Below are 22350 nucleotides of genomic sequence, written 5' to 3' on the forward strand. Positions count from 1 at the left end.
ATGAAAGGGTAGATGTCGAGTGTCTATTGGCTTGGAAATAGGTTAAGCCAGGTGTCAAGATACAGTTGGTCGACAAGAATTTGACAGTTCTTAGCAACGATATACCAAAAAAATAATCCCTCCGGTCCTTATTATAAGAAACAATTTACTTTTTTGGTTCATTGTGTAAGTGATGTATCTAGTCTATATTTTCAATAAGATACATTACTTATTCTATGAATCTAAAAAGTCAACTTTTTCTTATAATAAGGACTGGAGGGAGGACATAAACCTCTGAATTACGGTACTTTTTTTAATAAAATTCTGATGAATTACAGTACTGCTGCTATGTACCATTAACACCATTATAGTATACTACTTCATGCAATTAACAACACTGTTTGGCTATTTCATATTTCAGTTACCATGTAGTCGCAAGACAACTGATTTTGTTCATTATATATTGTTTCTGCATTTTGAGAGATTTTACTATGTTACCACTGTCCTTTATTTTTGTTTTGGTTGATATTTGAAACGTTAGTTTTGTATGCTGATTAAAAATTAAAAATACAGCTTATACGTGTACAGTATATAACCCGCACAGTTTTGTGCCGGTAAACACAATTAACATCGACAAGTCGACCATACACTTGAAGTGGACCATATTTATTTAACGTTAGTGTTGGGTTAGTGGCAGCTGCAAACTATAGTAAAGTCAATAAACCGACAATATCAACTAGCTTGTCGATAGCCTGAGATTAGCAAGGAATAGGATTCTCTAACTTCCCATCCTCTATCTTTAGGACTTTGTGCATTTTAGTCAGGGCCGTCTTAACAAATCCGTAGGCCCGGTTTTAGTTTTTAAAGGATGTAAAAAAAATTAAATTTTAGGCCCAAAAAAAAACATTAAAGAAAATTATTACAAAAAATACTCAAGCAAAAAAATTATTACAAAAAATACTCAAGCAAGACTTGAACCCATGACCACCCCCACTGAATCATGAATCATCAAAAAGCAGCCATGCCACTGATGCACTGCAATCCGTTTGATAATATCACACATTAATTAGTATATAACCAATATTTTCGTGCCTTGGAAACAAAAAAATAATATTTTGGGCCCCAAAAAAATTGAGGCCCGGTGTCATAGCCCAGCCTCGACGGGCTATGGGCCGGCCCTGATTTTAGTACTATAGAGAAAGAAGTGAGGAAGAGAAGAAATTAAGATGATTGTCATAGACTCGTAGACTCATAGGAGAGAGTTATAGAGAAATGTGGTCGGCAGTTTTCTCGCTAGAGTTGGACAATCTCATCACAATTAGTCTACTTTTATCCCAATATATAAAATTATTTAAAATAAAATGTTGAGAATTTTAAGTTAGATGATGAATTGGCATGAATGAATGGTGTATAAGCGATGGACATAGCAATTCTTTCAAGTTCCATGACATCACAATTCTTTAAATTATTTAAAATGAAATGTTAAAGTTTTTAAGTCATCCATCTCATAATTGCTTCAAACTAAGTACAATTAATTTTATGAAGTTCTTAGGTTATTTTCTAACTAAAAGAAGATAATGTTGTTGACGTAGATAGTATCAATTCTCATAAATCTTTCTATCAACCATACAACCTCATACATACACGATCGTAGAGTTTCTTTCATTTCATCATGTTATATGTGCTCTTGCTTATAAGCTTGTCTGGAGTCACTTATTGAACATGTCTTGTGCATCGGAAATCAGTTCTCGCTCTTGGATTGTGTTACTTGTATCCACAAACAAACACAAGTATTTCTGGCACGTTTTGTTTTTATTAACACACTTTTTGCAAAACTTCCCAAAATATCGTCGATCTCATGATTGTTTTAAGTCAAGCATGCTAAACTATGAAGTTCTTATATTATGGGCTATCAAAAAAATATACATCTTGTTAGTATAAATAGTGTTCATCAATTCTTATGAGCCTCCATTCAACCGTATAGTCTAATAATTGCACAAGATCGGGATTCCTCTCATTTCAATATGGATTCGATTTATTTGCGTGTCATTTTACCTAAAAGTGTGTCAAAAGCCTCTCATTAAAAATGATATATGCATCAATAACCATTCTGGGCCCTCATCTGCCTTGTGTCACATGCCCACCAATTTTTTATTGGTTCGTGAACCACATTGTATTAGAAAGTGTTTGTTCTAATACCATTTGTAGCACCCTAGACTGTTTTTAGGATTTTCGATTATTCTCACAAACTAATATGGATCTTCTTAGAGTGTTTTATCTGAATAATCCCAAGTTGAGAAAAACTTTTAATTATATCCATCTATTTATATAAAATTGTTTCAAGTCAAACGCACTCAAATATAAAGTTCTATTGCTACTGAAAATAATATGTTTCCATTTCTTATTTGAATTCTTTCAATCGTATAGTCTCGTTCATGTAAGACCTCAAGATCCATTTTGTCCAAAAAAAAATTGTAAGGAAGATTCTAAAATGGTAGTACATATTTTAAACAAGTTTATTATTGCGGCCAGTTCTTTTTTTTAATATTGGTAATTTCGTAAACGAATCTTGCAATAAAATGAGATAAACAACTATACTTTAGTTCTTTTCTTTTCTGTGGTGGCCGAGGTTTGAACCCCGAATAATACTTTAGTTCTAAAATATGTGTCATGGTGTCACTATTGTCTCAAAATATATTAAAGTTATAAACTATTTTTAAATGTCTTTTTCATTAGTAATTTGATGGATTACATTTACCAACATTAGTTTAATATTTAATATATAGTCTAATGGATTACACGATATTTAATTACTTTTTTTAGAGTGTGGAGCCACCACTTTAACTTGCTAGTTTTTTTATGGATTTCTCAAGCGTTGCATATGTGTTTTATTATTGTATATGTTTTTTTTTTGAGCAAGTATTATTGTATAAGCTGACGCACTCCACCATGAGAAGAAAAGAAAAATACTAATGTAAAAATATACATTTGAAAATTAAATTGACTTACTAAAGATGCGTTTGAAGTCTCGTATGTATAGCTCAGTTGGTAGCTACCAGAGACAATGTTTGCAGGGGTCGGGGTTCGAACCCCGGATTTCCCACTTCTCCACACTTTAAAAGTGTGTGATCTAGCCACTAGGCTATTGAACAAAAAAACAAAAACGCGTTTGAAGACTAAAATAATTAAGAAAAGACATATTTAAACATACTTGTCATTTTGTTATGTTTCACGCTCACAAATGTCTTTTAAGGCACTTGCTAGAAATTAAAAGAAATGGGTAGTGTTAACTTGTGCCCTTATGGCACAAGTTAATATTCTAAAAATGGAATTAAATCATAAATTATGTTTTGAAAAGATAAGATTTTAAAATTTTAAAATTTTGAATGCACAATTTACAACAAAATATTTTTATTTTTGGTTTTTTAACTTGTGACTTAAGGATACAAGTTAACATTTCTCTATTTGCTCCATATTATGGCGACATCATTTTCCACACCGACTATTTATCCAATAAAATGTGGCAAAGTGTGGTTCTTGACTATGGCTTCACTATTTGATTGAAGATCTGGACATCGGTAAAGAAACATTGGCCGTATAATGGTCTTTATGGAGGGACCCGTTGTCCTTTGGGTGCTCAGAGAGAGGACTCGACCCCGTCCATCTATTATAGTACTACGTGAATGATTAATCGTGCTTAATAGACATTACACACCTGCAAAAATAAAATTATGTTAGTTGCAGATGGTTTTCATTTTGAAATATCTTGCTCCTAAAAAAATGTGTATGACTTTTCTTTAATTATAGAAAAAGAGAAAAGGCCAAAAAATGATTATTATCACAAGATTATTAAGTACAATTATTTGGTCTACTCATTATTGTTCTTTTGATTAATCATCAGCCACTACGGATGTGCTCAAGTGCATGCATTTAGCTTTTTGCCTAATGGAGTCAAAATTGGCGGGCACCCCTGAAGAACTTAATTAACACACGGGTACCAACTAAGTCCCCAAATGAAAAACAAAACAGAACTATATTTTGACTTCGGTTTGCAGGTCACGTTTACCTCCAACCACATGAAGTGTATCCTATAGTGGATATATTTGACCAATGTCCAAATTAATAACAAATGGTGGCAAGCTATTCTGTTGGAACATCATAAGCAAATAGAGAAGAGTGGGGGACTTTATGGGGGAGTCATCTCTTTGGATCCTCCCTAGAGATGTTTCCGACCATTGTCCGCTTATTTTAAAAGAAGGAGGTTGGGATTGGGGACCAAGGCCTTTCCGGTTTAATAATTATTGGTTGGAGAATGGGAACTTTAAAGGGGTGGTGGAGGAGGCGTGGAGAAAACTTCCTAGTAATGGGTGTGTTGAGGATTCGATGAGAAAACTCACACCAATAACAACTTGATGTGTGGAGCAAGAGATAATTAAGCAACCAAAATCAAAGTGTATGGAACAATTAACACAAGCCAAAAGTAGAAAACAACAGCGAAAGGAAAGGAAGAGAGAGCACAAAGAATTTGTTGACCCAGTTCGGTCCAAATTGACCTAGTCTGGAGGAGAGAGCAGCCCTCCGTTCCACTATATGATGAGTAGCGTTACAAAGAGATGGATTACAAGAATAAGTCTCCCGCCTAATTCTACCCAAATCCCAGCCTCTTCCCGTAACCAAGAGACTCAATCCTAATAGTGTTTCCCAAGGTGAATCAACCCACAAACCCTAGTTTTGTTGCCAAGAGACAAACTCTATACAAACCCTAGTTTTGTTGTTGCCTTTCTAAACCCTTGTTTCAGCCCCTCTATCTCTCTTAAAATAGTCTGATACAAGGCCTATATTTATAGTAAAAGTTTTGCTTAAAATTTGGAACAAATCTGCACTGAAAATACGTTTTCTTTATTTCCTTCAGCGTACCATCGTGCCACGTTACGATTCCATCGTGGCACGATTTTTCCAGTGCTTGCATCAGGATCTGCTTTCAACCCATCGTGGCACGTTGCTCTCCATCGTGGCACGTTGCTCTCCATCGTGGCACGTTGCTTCTAATCGTGGCACGGTGCTCCTAATTTCTGAACCTGATTTTAAGTTAACTCTTACAATTCTCCACCTTGACTTCAAATCAGTGATGATACCAAACCATCAACCACCTTGCTGCTCTTTCCCTTGTTCCCACTACACCAAGTAGCTCCACAAGTTTACACCCTAACTTCTTCAATCATCGGAATGCCTTCTGCCCCTTTGAAGATCCTTGTGTCCAAACTACTCAAGGAATTTTAGGTAGTTCCACAAGTACACACCTTAACCTCTTCAGCCATCGGAATGTCTTCCGCCTTCTCGAAGATCCTTGTATCCAAACTACACTAGAAATTTCAGGTAGTTCTACAAGACTACACCATACCTCTTCAATACGAGACATCTCCCGCTTCCTTGAAGATCACCTTGCATCCAATCACCCTTGGACTTTTAGGGTAATTCCACAAGCCGTGTTATACATTCTTCAACCTCCGGAATGCCTTCCGTCTTCATGAAGAAATCCCTTGCTCACCACTAGAGCATAGCACCCAAGGTCCTCCATAGTCGTACCACTCCCGGCGTGTTCAACTCCACCTAAAGCTGAGCTTCCAACCTCTCAACTAGCAAATGAGTACATCCCACTATGTCTTCAACCTTGAACCTCCACCTCAACCGGTAGATCATGAGTATTCTTACCACCGCCTCTCCAGGCTGATGTTGAGTGTTTAACGTCTCTCCAGACGACCACCGCTCTACCAGGCATCACCCCCAAGGTGAGAAACATCACCTTCATCCTCCAAACAACACACCATCAAAGATCCTGCATCCTCATAACCCTCAGAGACAATTTGTACGGAATTACCATTAATCTTCGGACAATCCTTCTTGAAGTGACCCATCTTGTTACACTTAAAGCATTTAAACTTTGTCTTGTTACTACTCTTTCCCCGGTTACCTCTACCTCCACCATTCCCTCTTGAAACACTTAGGCCTTCCCCGTTTTCATCAACTCTCAAGTCCTTCGACTTAGTCAACTCCTTGGTTCTCAAAGCTGCTTGAACTTCTTCCAAGGTAACAGTGCCTTCTTTTCCATAGAGCATGGTATCTTTAAACGATTCAAAAGATCTAGGTAGAGCACACAACAAGAGTATAGCTTTATCTTCATCCTCAAGATTCACCTCAATATTCTCCAAGTCATCAAGGATTTTGTTGAACTCCGTAAGTTGCTCCATGATGGCCTTTGACTCCACCATCTTGAATGAGTAGAGTTGTTGCTTTAGGAATTGCCGATGAGCCAAAGACTTTGTCATATACAAAGATTCCAACTTTGCCCACATCGATGCCGCGGTTGGTTCCTTTGCTACTTCTCTCAAAACTTTATCTCCGAGGCACAAGACAATGGCACTCCTGGCCTTGTCCACCATCTCGGTCTTCTCCGCTCGTGTCATGGTGACCGGTAACGAACCTTCACCCTTCAAAGCTTTCTCACACTTTTGCTGTATCAACACCGCTTCCATCTTTACCTTCCATAACCCAAAATCGTTATCTCCGGTAAACTTCTCAATATCCCACTTCGAACCCATGGTACTTGATTATCCTTTGACTCGTGCCCCACGGTGGGCGCCAATTGTTGAGGATTCGATGAGAAAACTCACACCAATAACAACTTGATGTGTGGAGCAAGAGATAATTAAGCAACCAAAATCAAAGTGTATGGAACAATTAACACAAGCCAAAAGTAGAAAACAACAGCGAAAGGAAAGGAAGAGAGACCACAAAGAATTTGTTGACCCAGTTCGGTCCAAATTGACCTAGTCTGGGGGAGAGAGCAGCCCTCCGTTCCACTATATGATGAGTAGCGTTACAAAGAGATGGATTACAAGAATAAGTCTCCCGCCTAATTCTACCCAAATCCCAGCCTCTTCCCGTAACCAAGAGACTCAATCCTAATAGCGTTTCCCAAGGTAAATCAACCCACAAACCCTAGTTTTGTTGCCAAGAGACAAACTCTATACAAACCCTAGTTTTGTTGTTGCCTTTCTAAACCCTTGTTTCAGCCCCTCTATCTCTCTTAAAATAGTCTGATACAAGGCTTATATTTATAGTAAAAGTTTTGCTTAAAATTTGGAACAAATCTGCACTGAAAATACGTTTTCTTTATTTCCTTCAGCGTACCATCGTGCCACGTTACGATTCCATCGTGGCATGATTTTTCCAGTGCTTGCATCAGGATCTGCTTTCAACCCATCGTGGCACGTTGCTCTCCATCGTGGCACGTTGCTCTCCATCATGGCACGTTGCTTCTGATCGTGGCACGGTGCTCCTGATTTCTGAACCTGATTTTAAGTTAACTCTTACAGGGTGGATGAGCTTTGTGTTAAAAGAGAAACTTAAAGGGTTGAAGTTGAAAATTAAGGAGTGGCTTAGAGGTGAGTATGGGAAAATGGAAGCTAGAATCGGAAAAATGGTGGAAGAAATTCATGCCTTAGATTTAAAAGGAGAGGTAGTGGGTTTGAGTGGGGTGGAGGTTCAAAGTCGCAAGACTTTGTTCGGAGATTTATGGAAACTTTTGAAGGTCAAAGATGTTAATATGGTTCAAAGGGCTAGAGCTAGTTGGATGAAGAATGGAGATGCTAGCACTAAGTATTTCCATAAGTGTGTGAAGTTGAGACACGGTCGGAATGCGATCAAGGCTTTAAAAGAGGGTGACTCTTGGGTGTAATCCCCGATGGAGGTTAGGAGGGTGGTGGTGGACTATTTTTCTAATCATGTGGCGTCAACGGAGTGGGTGCGACCTAAGCTTGATGGTGTTATTTTTGAGAGTTTGGATGCGGAGGAGGATGCGTCCTTAGTGGCCCCGTTTTCACTTGAGGAGATTGAAGGTGGTTTGGAAGAGTGTGATGGTGATAAGAGTCCGGGTCCGGATGGTTTTAATTTTGCTTTTATTAAAAAGTTTTGGTATTTGATGAAGGAAGAAGTGAGGATTATGTTTGATCAATTTCATGGTAATGAGAAGCTTCCGAAGGCTATGTTAGCTTACTTTGTGGCTTTGATTCCGAAAATTACCTCGCCTTTGGAGTTGAAAGATTACCGACCGATCTCCTTATTAGGTTGTCTCTATAAACTCTTGGCGAAAGTTTTGGCAAGAAGGTTGGCTACGGTAATGAATTCTATAATTTCTCAAAATCAATCGGCTTTCTTAAAGGGTAGAAATTTGGGGGATGGGGTCTTGGTGATTAATGAAATTGTGGATTTTGCTAAGAAGTCAAATGCGGATTGTTTGATTCTTAAGGTGGATTTTGAAAAGGCGTATGATTCGGTGGATTGGGGTTTTTTAATGTATATGATGGAGAGGGTGGGTATGAGTCCTAGGTGGAGAGCTTGGATGAAGGCTTGTGTGTGTGGAGGGAGTATGTCTATTCTAGTGAATGGAAGCCCGACGGAAGAGATAAATATTCAAAGAGGAGTAAAGCAAGGTGATCCATTAGCACCTTTCCTTTTCCTTTTAGTGGCGGAGGGTTTTAGTGGTGTAATGAGAAATGCGGTTCGGTTGAATTTGTTTGAAGGTTTCAAGATGAAGGTGGATGGTAATGTGTACTCACATCTCCAATATGCCGATGATACTCTTTGTGTGGGGAGGGCAACGATGGAAAATTTCTGAACTTTGAAAGCGGTTCTACGAGGTTTTGAGATGACTTCCGGGTTGAAGGTTAACTTTTATAAAAGTTGTTTGTTGGGAATAAATGTGTCGTCGGAGTTTATGGAGATGGCTTGTAATTTCTTGAATTGTGGTCAAGGTTCTTTTCCTTTCAAGTACTTGGGGTTGCCGGTGGGAGGTAATCCGGGGAGAGCAACAACTTGGGACCCTCTATTAGAACAATTCTCTAAGAAGTTGAACTCTTGGGGTAATAGGTACCTTAGTCTTGGAGGGAGAATTGTTCTTCTTAACTCCGTTTTGAATGTGTTACCTATTTTCTACTTCTCTTTTTTCAAGATGCCGGTGTGTGTGGCGAAGAAAATTGTTAGAATCCAAAGAGAATTCCTTTGGGGTGGTTTGGAGGGAGGGCGGAAAATTAATTGGGTGAATTGGAAGACGGTGTGTCATCCTAAAGATTATGGAGGTCTTGGGGTGCGGGATGTGGTTTTGGTAAATTTGAGTTTGCTAGCTAAGTGGAAATGGAGGTTATTACAAGGGGAAAATGCTCTTTGGAGGACGGCTTTGGTCGAAAGGTATGGTCATAAGGTGGGGGAAGTTTTGGAGGGTGGGGTAGGTCTTTGGCCTTCAAACTCCTCAAAGTGGTGGAAGGATTTGGTTTCACTTGCCAAAGGGGATGAAGTGGATTGGTTCAATTTAGAGGTGGTTAGACGTGTGGGAAATGGGGCTAATACGAGTTTTTAGAAGGTGGCTTGGAGAGGTAAGGTGGCTTTTATGGTAAAATTTCAACGGCTTTTTACTATTACAACAAACCAAGAGGCTACGGTTCAAGATATGTGGATGTCTACTACCAATGGTGGAAGATGGAATTTTAGTTGGAGGCGCCAATTGTTTGTTTGGGAGAATAACCTTCTCTTGGAATTATTGGATATCTTGGATGGCTTTGTGTGGAGTGATGGGGTGGATAGATGGAAGTGGAGGTTGGAAGATGATGACACTTTTTCGGTCAAATCCATGTACGCGAAGTTGGTGGGGAGAGATTTGAGGGAGGGGATTCGTCCGGAGGAGGAGAGGAGGGTCTATAGCCAAATTTGGAAATCCGGGGCACCTTCCAAAGTGTCGGCTTTTGTTTGGAAGGCTCTTCATGATCGGATTCCGACCCGTATCAATTTGGAGTTTAGAAATTGTTTACCTTCGGATATTGGTAATAATTGTTTGTGGTGTGTGGATGTTCCCGAAACTACAAATCATCTTTTCCTCCATTGTGATTTGGCGAGGAATGTTTGGCTTAATTTGATGATGTGGTTAGATATGTCGTTTGTAATGCCTCCGAATTTGTTCATCCATTGGGAGTGTTGGAGTGGGGGACTTTTAACAAGAAAGTTCGGAAGGGATTGCGGATGATTTGGGAGGTAGTGCTTTGGGTGATTTGGAGAACTAGAAACGGGGGAGTTTTCAATAATGAAATTGCTAGATGGGATGAGGTTGTGGAAGAGGTGAAGGTTTTGTCATGGAGATGGTTATTAGAAAGGTTTATTATTCCGGCTTGTATGTATTACGAATGGTGCTGGAATCCACGGGAATGTTTGAGCATGTAGTTTGATTTTTGCGTGGCTGTGGTTCAGGGCCGAACTTGCTTCTGTTGTTATGTAGTTTGGGAGCATTTTCTGTGGCAGCCTTTAGCATGTATTACGCACTGTTAGCTTGTAACAGGAAGAAGGTTGTGTTGTTTTCCTTTTTTGGTGGGCCATGCGTTTTTTGTTTGTGCATGTTGGTGAGCAGCTTGGTTTTTTGCGGCTGTACAAAGTCATGGGTTGTTGTATGCCTGGTGCAGCTTGTTGTGGGACTTAGAGGTTTTGGTGGTTTTTAGTTTTTTTAGACGCTCTTAGTCTTGACGCAGGGGTATACTTGAGGTATGTATCTTGTATATTTTTGCGTCATTTCTCTTGTGTTGTTGTCCTTTTTTGGGGTGGTTTTTAAAGCTGTTTTTGCTCGAGCCACGGTATATATGGCAACCGATTTCCCCTTCTTTGTTTTTTCTCCACCCGAGCTTATTAGTGCGCCTTGCACGGGCTCATTGGTTAATAATATTTTGCCAATTCAAAAAAAAAAAGAGAGAAATAAACCGTGATTTAGCTGAATATAACAACATCTTGCTTATTGACGGGCTTAATAATACATTTTTTGCCAGTACAAATTTATCAATCCTTAATTTTTTTTAAGGACGATGAATCCTGAATTCTTGAACCTCATGACATCATCATCATCATCATCATCATGTCATAATCTTATTTAAGTCATGCGGAGTTCCTCAACAGTTTAACTAATATAGTGTACACCCTCCGGTCACTAATATAAGCAAAAATCCAATTTCTAGGCTCATTCAATTAATGATGTATGTAGTCTTTATTATAGGCTACATACATCATTTATTGAATGAACCTAAAAAGTAGATTTTTGCTTATATTAGTGACCGGAGGGTGTATAGTGTATGTTTGGTTATATGTTGAAAAAAATTAAGTTTGAGTGAATTCATTATGCGAAATTGAGTTAAAGATAATGTAATGTTTTGACATATTAATGTAAGATTGAGTTGAACGTTATAATTTGAGTGTAAAAATTCAAGTATAATCAATTATGATGGCAAAATCAATTATACTATAGATTAATTAAACATAACAAAATCAATTCTACTAATGTAGAATCAATTTTGCCTCTTTCATAAATTTGAGGGTAGATTATTTTTATCTTCAATGTTGTTATTTCTTTGTGAACCTTACATCTCTCTCCAAGAAATTTGCTATCTCTTCTCTCTAGCAACCATTATCGTTGGCAACCACCTTCTAACCTCTCCCCCTTAACATAAAAAACCTAGCCTTCAAGATGTAGACATCTGATATGGATCACAATTTTTTTAGGTCTCTCTCCTCTCCTCTAAAGCATCGCTTTCAAACCCCCTGTTGGGGTTGTTTCAAGTTGTTGTCGTCAATTTTCGTGCACCGTCATCGGATTGTTGATCATTTGAACAACTTTCTCTCTCGCTAAGTTTAGTTATGGTCATTGCTTATGGGTTCGCTGCTGGATTTGCATCGAGGGTTGTTCGATTTGAGATTGCTAGCTCCAACATAAGTTTATTTGGCTATGGTTAGGTCTTTTCAGGTCTGAGTGCCGCACTCTTTTGTGATACTGGTTCTTCACGATGTTAGTAATTCTTGGTGTCAGTTGGTACATTGTTGCACTGCTAGTACTTCAAATACCCTCAATGGGGTTGCGACGGTTGAAAATCCTTTTTGTTTTTCCATGTCGTCTTAAGGGTTTTAATTACCAGGTATGTGTCTTTACACCATTTTCGAAAGATTCTTATTTGTTATGTTGTTAGCCTTCGCCTTCGGTTTGTTTGTTCGAAAGGGCTTTGACTTGGTAATATGGAAATTTGTTGGTGTTTCATGTGGTTTGATTGTCGTTTACTTGATGTTGTTATGAATTCTTTGCAGTGCAATGTTGGCCCGTGGATCTGCTTCCATGTTGGCGGTCGATTCATTCATCAGTTTTCAATATCTTGATTTGAGTTTGTCTCTAATTTGGTATTTGATTTGGTCCAAAACGATCACACACCTCGTAGCTAGATTGTGCACGTGGTGTGTATTTGTTTGCTTTAGATTTGTTTTTTTTTCCTTCATATTTTTACCCATAAGGGTTGGTCCACTTAAGTCCATTGGGTTTGTTGGTTGATTCATTGGATTTGCGGCGGCGGCGGCAGCAGTCAACAACTGCTGTATCAACGTAAATGGGAAATCTATAAAAAATACTAAACCCTAGTAGAGTCGCTAGATCATATTGTACCAATCATACTTCAACTTAAGTTGCAAAAAATATTGACTATATTTTCGAATCTGCTTGAACTAATATGTAGTACGTGAACATAACTTGTTCTTCCTTTGAGAAAGGATAAAATCTAGACTTAACAACAAGTTTGATCCCTTATGTTTATTTTAGGTTTCAAGTTGGTCCCTTATGTTTTAAAAGTTTCAAGTTGATCCCTTACGAGTTATAGGTTGAGACGGTGGAAGTAGAGGCTTAGGCTTGCCCTTGCTAGACTTTGCCTGCCATCCAAACGATGTCGATAGAAGACGATTTGTGGGATCTTCCTCAAAGTCAAAGAAAGGTAAAAACAAGTTAAAGAAGGTATGCCCAACCCATGAAATTAGATGTCGAATAAGTAGGATTTCGAGCATAAAGAGAGAATAAAAGGGAAGTGGAAGAATTTAGGTTTAGCAAGATAGCTGCCAGAAAGACTTTAAAGGTTTTAAGTTGGTCCAAAACGTTACTCACGTTGGAATAAGTAAGTCTCTTCCGCGACATGATATTAAGTTTAACTAAACAAAAAAAATTAGAAAAATGTTTTAAACTGATTTTTTTGAATAAGTTGAATTTCATCACCCATAAGTTGAATCTTTTTTTGTCAATCCGAATCTTTAAACGGTCAAGTGACGGAAGAGACTAACTTATTATAATGTGAGTAACGTTTTAAATTAACTTGAAACTATTAAAACATAAGAGACAAACTTAAAACTTTTAAAACAAAAGAGACTAACTTAAAACTTAAAATAAACATAAAGGACCAAAATACAATTAAGCATAAAATCTAGAACAATTATATTTTTCTTCTGAACCGAATACTCCATCATCATGTCATGGCTTGTTTCTCAATGGAAGCTCGTAGTACATGAATATGACTTGTTCCTCATTAACGTCAGCTAAGCTAACACTACCTATTTTTTAATTTTTTTTTTATAGTTCAGATTATTCAGTTTTTAAAATTGCCGGATTTTTTTTCTTAGAAATCTTTTGTTAAAAATGTGAGTGCAAAATTGAGATTTATGAAAAATGTGGGGTATAGGGACTAGGTGAGGGGTACCAAGTATAAATTTTTTCACTATTATATGGAAAAAAAAACATGTTTTCATCTTACCATTTATATGGGCTTTAATATATAACCTGTTCAAAAAGTTCAGCCCATGTATCCATCAACAACAACAACAACAAAGTTTTTTGATTTGTGAATCAGCAATGGCGATGGGAGCTTATGCAGCTGAAGGAAACAATGACAAAATCCAGTCCGATGTCCTCATCAAAGCCAGAGAATCCTGCTACAAGGTTGCTCTCATTCTCTTCTTCTTTGTTCTGTTATATTCACAATTTGATATTCATGGTTTTTTTTTTTTTTGAACAAGGCTCGTGATGCTTTCTACTCATGCATCGAAAATGAATGTGACAAGAAGCCAACAGAAATTGCAACAGTGGGTTTGCTTTACCCCAAAGAATGCCAACGGTCCAGGGATCAGTTCGTCAAACAGTGCCGATCTTCTTGGGTAACAAACATAGCCCTTTACATCCCTTTCTCCGTTTTCATCTTGCAATTGTAAAAATTAATTGATAATATGTTTGGTTCTGCAGTCAGAAAAATTGATTTTGAGTAAATTGATTTTGTAAAATTGATTATGCCTATGTTTGGTATCACATTATGCTCATGTTTGGTACTTTAGTATCACAAATTTTGCAGAAGTTACATAGCTTTTGGATAATTACTGTCAGTCACCGTGATTCTGACATACCTACCGTGATACACCAAACATAGGCATATATGGTTAAAATTGATGGTTAAAACTGAGTTGAAGGTTATGTGTGAATCAAAAGCTACAAACCCTAGCTTCAAGTGAGAATCAAATATTGAGGCAAAATCAATTATACTTGAGAGCAACCAAACATGTCTGAATCAATTATATACCTTCAAAACCAATTTTGGCCCCTCTAGAAGTGGAACCAAACATACACAAAATCAATTTTGCACCTCTAGAATCAATTTTGGCTCCTCTACAGTGAATGTTTTCTCAATTGGGTATGTTAATTTATCATGTGGCAGGTGAAACATTTTGATAGACAATATTGTCAGAACAAAAAGGCTCAGCAGAGACTTTTGGATGATAAAGGCAGCAGGAGAGGTCCGTTGTCGCTCCCAAAGCCTTACACTCTCAAACCCACTCCTTGATTTTCATGAACCACTCCTATGGCAGTAGTAGCAGTAGTATTAGTAGTAGTAGTAAATAATGGGTAATTTGGATTCACAATGCTAACTTATACATTGTTCTTTAGTTTCAGTATGTTAATGTTCTGATAAGGATTTCTATTACAAGTCAGGAAATGGTATATACAGCGAAAACCCACTTCACAAAATGCTCGTGAATTATTATGATTGGCAAGTCAAATACATTTACCAACATGTTTTTCACTCAAACCGGAATTAAAAAGTATTCTCTCTTTATTAAAGCAACATGTCAGCATCGTGAAAATTTTGGGACAGTTTATTCACGTTACATGGCATTGTTCTTACAATTATATGTTTAGTTAGCATTAGTCACTAGTCATTAATGTGATGTTGATGTTGGGTTCGGTTCACTAGTTTTTTCCTTCCAAAATTGAAGTTGCAATAAAAATATCCATTGATAGGAGATTCAATTTGAAGTGCCGAATGTTTATGACGGTACAAATAAAGAATACCCTCATTAGGTTCAGTTTATTCATGTTGGCAGGGGTTTAAAATTTAAAGATCAACTTGGCCCCTGACGAAGATGTACTTCACTTCGTCGTCTTTTTATGGGTGGAACTTGGAAGTGGAATAATCTGAATCAGTTGCAAACAGAAGCTTTAGAATGGTTTTCATGCTTTGCTTGCTGCGTATTTGAATCTTGAATATTGGCTTTACTGTTTCGGTGTTCTTAACTTTACTATGATTAGTTTGTACCTAATAATAACTGGTATTCATTGCCGCAAGACTTGACTATTCAAAATGTGAGACTTCAATAATTTATATTTTCCTTTGCTTCAATTGCTTGCTTTTGTTTTCAAGTATTGAGGCTATTAAACATTAGGGTATCTCTGCATTAGTCAAGAGAAAATAATGGAAACGATACATGCTGGGTTTAATCTTTTATGCAATAATAGCGGAGTCACCAAGGGATGTATGACAAAATGATTAAACTATATTGTTTGAGGAAGGAAGAAAGATAATCATAAAGAAACTCTGTTATTTTGCCCCTAAATGATTAGTTCAGTGGTTTGGGTTGGGACACTCAAGGAGTACCATGTAGAACGTTCAGGGTTCGACCCCTGCTGCTAGCTACTAACATTCCCCCCCTCCCCTAACAAACTACCCACTAGCATTTGCCTGTAGAAAATATTACTGTATATACAGAGATTACATCTTGGAAAATTCACCAACTTCTTTCACTTCCATTGTCTTCTTTGAAATCTAAACCTTCTTTATGCCAAGCCTTGAATTTGTTCAATGCTTTCAATGGTTGTCTTGTACTTCATTCCTTAGACATATTATTGATTCATGTCTCACCTCCAGTGTATAGAGACATCTAATCACAGATAACTCCAATCTTGGATGAAATTAAAAATTCCATTATTGCTGGAAATCTGATTTTTAGTTTGTTTAAAGTTGTGCTATTATTTGGATCTAGGTTCAATTTGTGCATTCACTTGTTATTCATTATTGTTTACCATGTAGATGTAGATGTAGAAATTATTAGTTTGATGAATATATAGTGTTGAATATTTGTCATCCCTCTCATGGATAGTAAAACATGAGGATTTTGTTTGATTTATGACACCACTTGTCTTGTGAAATAGTAGTTCATTGTATTCAAAATATGGCATTTTCCATACCTATTTCTTTATTCCAGACCCTCAGTTCACAAATATGTTAGATGCAATAAGAACTATAGAGAAAGCAAGTAACAGTTATGGGAATGACTTGTTTATTCAATATGAAAGTGCAGCAAAATAAATAGAAGCAAAAAACAAACGTGTTGTAACAAGCTACAGCCCACGTTCTAGCTAAAAATAAGGAAACAAACTTGACTAACAAACTTGACTAAATCAACTAACAAACAATGCTAAAGACTAGGACTCTTTTGACTAAGCCTTATCATTCCCTCCCTTGAACTAGACTGCATTTGCAGCTAGTTAACTTCTGAAAAATCACAGACTCCAAGCTTCCATCTCAGCTCCCGAAATGACTCCAATTTTAGCGGTTTGGTGAGGATGTCTGCTAACTGATGCCTTGTACCACAAAACTGAAGTTGTACAACTCCATCATTCACAAGCTCCCTTAAGAAATGATAGCGCACATCAATGTGCTTGCTCTTGCCATGCATCACCGGGTTCCTCGACAACTTAATTGTTGAGCTGTTGTCACAAAAGATGACAGTACTTTCACTGCCCTTGTAGCCTATCTTCTTCAGCACCCTTTGCATCCATATTGCCTGACAAGTACTTCCAGCAGCTGCTACAAATTCAGCTTCTGTCGTGCTCAACGTTACTATAGGTTGCTTCCGAGAAGACCAAGCTACTGCAGCTCCACTTAACATAAAAACATAACCTGAAGTACTTCTTCTATCCTCCGCCGATCCAGCATAATCACTATCAGTAAATCCAATCAATTCACAATTTCCTTCCTTTTTGTAAAGAATGCCAAACTTTGTTGTACCTTGCAAGTAACGTAAAATTCTCTTCGCTGCCGAATAATGAACTTCTGTAGGTCTTGACATATACCTGCTCAATAAGCTAACCGCATACATTATGTCTGGCCTCGTAGCAGTCAAGTACATCAAGCTTCCAATCAGCTGCTTGAAAAATGAACCATCCATCTCAACACCATTTTCATCTTTGGAGATTTTAAATCCTGGCACCATTGGATTTTCAACAGGATTGCTATGCTCCATTCCAAATCTTCTCAACACTTCTGTCACATACTTCGTTTGACTGATGAAAACACCGCCATCAAATTGGACTACCTCAATACCAAGAAAATACCTCATCTTACCCAAGTCTGACATATCAAATTCCTTCATCATGGACTCTTTGAATTCAGACATCATTTTTTCATCATTTCCGGTGTAAATTAAATCATCAACATATAAGCTAATGATCAAATGTTTACCTTGTTTGACTTTGGTAAACAAAGTTTGCTCGCTGTCCTCCTTCTCAAAGCCTTCCTTTCTAAAGTATGATTCAATTCGGCTGAACCATGCTCGTGGTGCCTGCTTAAGTCCGTACAAAGCTTTGTTAAGCTTATATACCTTATGCTCCTCATTCTTTATTTCATAACCCCTTGGCTGCTCCACGTATACATTCTCAGCTAACTTCCCATGAAGAAAGGCTGACTTCACGTCCAGCTGAAATACACACCAACCTCTTTGTGCAGCAAGTGCCAAAATCATTCGAACCGTGTCCATACGAGCTACATGAGCGTACACTTCTTCATAATCAACTCCATATTCCTGAGCATACCCTTTGGCGACCAAGCGAGCCTTGTATTTTTCTACTTCTCCCAGCTCATTCAACTTTGTTTTGTACACCCATTTGACTCCTATTTTTCTCGCTTCTTTCGGCAGCTCCGTGAGATCCCACGTTCCATTCTTCTCAATTGATTTCATTTCTGCATCCATCGCTGCCCTCCATTTCACTTCCTTTACTGCTTCGTCAAATGAAGTAGGATCAGAACGAACGGCATGAGCAAACAAGACTAACTGAGTTTGTACCTCTTCATCAGAAAGACCTTCACCAGAAACATAATCATTCATCCACCCAGGTGCTCTTCTATTTCGGCGTTCTGTCACGGGAGAAGTTGCATTTTCATCTTCATTATCATCAGTTGCATTTTCTTCTTCATTACCATCAGCTGCATTTTCTTCTTCATTACCATCACTCGATTCCTCCCTTTCTTCTCTTTCCTCATCTTCCCATTCCATATCAAACGTGTTATCTTCTTCTGAGCTCTTCTCCCAATTCCATTGCCCATTTTCTTCAAAGACGACATCCCGACTGATAATAATCCTCTTGGAGGTAGGATCATAAAGTCGGTATGCCTTTGATTCTTCACTTACACCAAAAAGAACACAACAAAGACTTTTATCTTCAAGCTTTGTTCGTCGAGCATCTGGCACATGTGCATATGCTATACAACCAAAGACTCTCAAGTGCCCGACTGAAGGCTTCACCCCACACCAAGCTTCCACTGGTGTCATTTCCTTTACTGATGATGTTGGACATCTATTAAGAACATAGAATGCCCAGTTTACCGCCTCTGCCCAGAATTTTCTTGGAACATTTTTCTCAACCAATAAGCTCCTCACCATATTCATCACGGTTCTATTCTTCCTCTCGGCGACTCCGTTTTGCTGTGGTGTATATGCAGCAGTTAATTGCCTCTTGATTCCATTCATTTTACAATATTCCTTGAATTCATTTGATGTGAATTCACCTCCACGATCCGTTCTTAGACATTTAATGGACAAGTCAGTTTCTTTTTCAACAAGAGCTTTAAATAGCTTAAAGGTAGTGAATGCATCTGACTTATAAGCAAGAAAATACACCCATGCCTTCCTACTATAGTCATCAATAAAGCAAATGAAGTACCTTTTGTTACCCTCTGAAAACGGAGAAATCGGACCGCAAATATCAGCATGAACAAGTTCCAACTTTTCTGATGCTCTCCATGTGCTTCTCCTTGAGATTACATCACGATGTTGCTTCCCTTTCAAGCAATTTGTGCACACAATTTCACCCTCAGAGAAACTTGGCAAGCCTCTCACCATGCCTTTTGTTTGCAAAGTCTTCAGGCCTTTGTAGCTGAGATGACCGAATCTTTGGTGCCAAAGGTGAGCCACGTCTTCAGTGGTTACTTGGAAGCACTCTTCCTTGTTTTCTTTTTTGATTGATTGAGTGCTCGATAACAGCACAAACATTCGATTTGCTGTCATGTTGGTTTGAAACACCAAACCTTTTGTGTGGTGATAAATCCGACATTCATTTGACTGCATTAGTACAGCCAAACCCTTTTCTTGCAGCTGCCCAACACTGAGAAGATTATTCTTCAAACCGGGCACATAATATACATCTCGTACAAGGTAACTTACTCCTTTTACATTCAATCGAACACTTCCTTTTCCGACAACGTTCATGCTTGCATAATTCCCCAATCGAACCACCTTGTTGAACCCTTCTTCTAACTCACAGAAAAGTGATGAATCACCACACATGTGATTGCTGCACCCAGAGTCAATATACCACAGAACATCTCGATCACCTCCGAACGTGTCTTCATACGCCATTAGCACCATCTCTTCAGATTCCTCCAAATCAGCATAATTTGCTTGGCACTCGTACTGGTAGTGTCCAAGCTTATGACACTTGTAACATTCAACTGTTTCCTTACTCCTTGGTTGGCTACTCCTGCCTCTACCTTGTCCCCGGCCTCCTCGGAAAGTAGTTCTTCCTCGTCCTCTTCCACCATAGCTCTGTTCATGAGTAACCTTCAAAGCATGTTCATCTTCTCCACTTACTTTGAACTTTTGCTCATGAACGAGCAGAGAACTTTGCAAGGCATCCACTGATAGCTGATCTATATCCTTGGATTCCTCAATGGAACAAACAATGTAATTCCACTTATCAGTGAGGGTTCTCAAAATCTTCTCAACGATCTTGACATCATCCACATCTTCCCCATAATTCCTCATGTCGTTTGCAACCGTCATTACTCGACCAAAATAATCAGTGATCGATTCACCCTGCTTCATTGCTAAGACCTCAAAGTCTCGGCGTAGACGATTGAGCTGTGCTCTCTTCACTCGAGCATTGCCGCGACACTTCAACTTCATGGAATCCCATAGCTGTTTAGATGTCTCCTTCTGCGTGATCGTCTTCAGAATTGACTTGTCAATTGACTGAAACAAGTAATTCTTAGCCTTCAAGTCCTTCAGCTTCATCTCATCCAGATTCTTTATTTGCACTGCGGTCATCCCATCTCTACTTGTTGGCTCCGTGTAGCCTGATTCGACAGCAACCCAATACTCTTTGGATCGGAGGAGATTCTCCATGACCATGCTCCAATGATCGTAGTCGCCGTCGAACTTTGGTATTGAGGCTGCGGCAAAGTTTGCTTCTGAACCCATCTCTCAGGTCACTGCTCTAGATACCAGAATGTTAGATGCAATAAGAACTATAGAGAAAGCAAGTAACAGTTATGGGAATGACTTGTTTATTCAATATGAAAGTGCAGCAAAATAAATAGAAGCAAAAAACAAACGTGTTGTAACAAGCTACAGCCCACGTTCTAGCTAAAAATAAGGAAACAAACTTGACTAACAAACTTGACTAAATCAACTAACAAACAATGCTAAAGACTAGGACTCTTTTGACTAAGCCTTATCAAAATAACATATCCCTGGTGAATTGTTCGTTTGTCTTGCAAACTGTTGGACCAATGACCAGTTGGATATTCGGTAGAAATGTAGCCACAATTGATGAAGTGCAAAGTTTGCAACTGTCATCAATTCTACGTTTCTACCTACCAATGAATAAAAGTTTGGGTACCTCTGTTTTTTGTCATTCATTACCAACTTGCTTGTTAGATTGTTGAGATATATGGTACATGATATAATGAGGTTAGGCATGCAAGAATGATATTTTGAGGGTTGCACTGCGTATGATGACTTTAGACATCCATGCACATCTAATACTTATATTCAAATGAATGACTGATACATCTCTTGGTCTAAGAGGTGAGATGTTTGGTTTCAAGCCGTGAATGAATACAATTGGTGTTAAGAGAGAAAAAAAAGAAGAGAGGAATGCATTCATGGCTTAGAGATATTAATTGTCTCCTGAACTCGTTCTTCTCCGGGCTGGTAGCATGCGGTGAAAAGGAGTGAAATAATACAGAAAAGGTTAGTTAGATTTAAAAAATGGACGTAAATATGTAATGTCATTCCACATCATTTCACTATATAGTACTATACCATCAGTCCAAAAGTATTCAGTGGTGTGATGATGGAGAGACGGTTCGTATTTAAGTATATTCCATATAATTACACCACCAAAAATATTCCATATAATTGTGTAAATTAATTTTAACAGCAGTGTTGGATTATTGCACATACCTAATTAGAGTGTGAGAACGTAGTGAGCTAGTTTGTGTTCTTGAGTGTGTAGACTCATAGTTCAAAAGTTCGAACCAATAGACTCAAATTCTGTCACTTATAATTATATACATCATAGTTTTTTTTTACCTATGTAGAACTTCTTGGTTTCCAACAGGTAGCAACAAGCAACTTTGTTTTATGAGTAATGGAAAATGGTAGGAATCCTGATTAATATTCAGTGACCATGCATGATATATGATAAGTAGTGCTCTAAAATGGTATATATAACTGAAAATTGGTGGTGGATGCGATCTCCCTTCCCCACCTCAAGAGCGAAATAAACCATGCTTTATGTTGTGAACTTGGAAGTTTTATTAGTATAAGAGAAATTACCCAAGAATTTCTCTTATTATAATTTGTCTCCATCCGAAATTGAACTGAAATTTTGACCCACCTTTACTTTTTTTGAAACAGCTAAATTTATGACTTTTACTAAGAATAGCAATACAAGGAGAACTCCTATTAAATATGAAGACCAAATTAATTGGTCGAAAAATAGAAGTTTTTTTTTTTTTGGAGCAAAAATAGAAGTTACTAAGATCAACACATCGTTCATATCGTAGAAGAAGTAAATGCATATTTTCCCCTTGTCAAAAACTATTTTCAATGCACTCATTTCTGAACACCAACTAATCCTAAAACCCTTTGTTC

At 38.0% G+C, this 22350-nt stretch overlaps 1 protein-coding gene across 2 annotated transcripts; it reads left to right on the forward strand.

Moving 5' to 3' along the window:
• Nucleotides 1–13623: 13623 nt before the first annotated feature.
• On the forward strand, nucleotides 13624–15536 carry LOC146903345 (Cytochrome c oxidase, subunit Vib family protein). Of its 2 annotated transcripts, XM_085733815.1 has the most exons (4): nucleotides 13624–13807; nucleotides 13885–14022; nucleotides 14574–14652; nucleotides 15241–15536. In XM_085733815.1, exons 1-4 carry the CDS (start codon nucleotides 13721–13723, stop codon nucleotides 15246–15248), a joined length of 312 nt encoding a protein of 103 aa, XP_085589941.1. In that variant the 5' UTR covers nucleotides 13624–13720; the 3' UTR covers nucleotides 15249–15536. The 2 variants fall into 2 exon arrangements, with proteins under 2 accessions (XP_085589941.1, XP_085589940.1); XM_085733814.1 differs by lacking the exon at nucleotides 15241–15536 and having other exon boundaries at nucleotides 14574–14884.
• The last annotated feature ends 6814 nt before the right edge of the window (nucleotides 15537–22350 follow it).

The sequence above is a fragment of the Medicago sativa genome, chromosome 8 (genome assembly GCF_051527215.1).
Source record: "Medicago sativa cultivar Bolivia chromosome 8, Bolivia_mono, whole genome shotgun sequence".
Lineage (NCBI taxonomy): Eukaryota > Viridiplantae > Streptophyta > Magnoliopsida > Fabales > Fabaceae > Medicago > Medicago sativa.

Bases quoted from the DNA above. Each gene is read 5' to 3' on its own strand.
- LOC146903345 (XM_085733814.1), top strand. From the start codon at position 13,721: ATGGCGATGGGAGCTTATGCAGCTGAAGGAAACAATGACAAAATCCAG. The intron at 13,808-13,884 runs GTTGCTCTCATT...TTTTTGAACAAG, and splicing joins CCAGAGAATCCTGCTACAAG to GCTCGTGATGCTTTCTACTC. The intron at 14,023-14,573 runs GTAACAAACATA...ATCATGTGGCAG, and splicing joins AACAGTGCCGATCTTCTTGG to GTGAAACATTTTGATAGACA.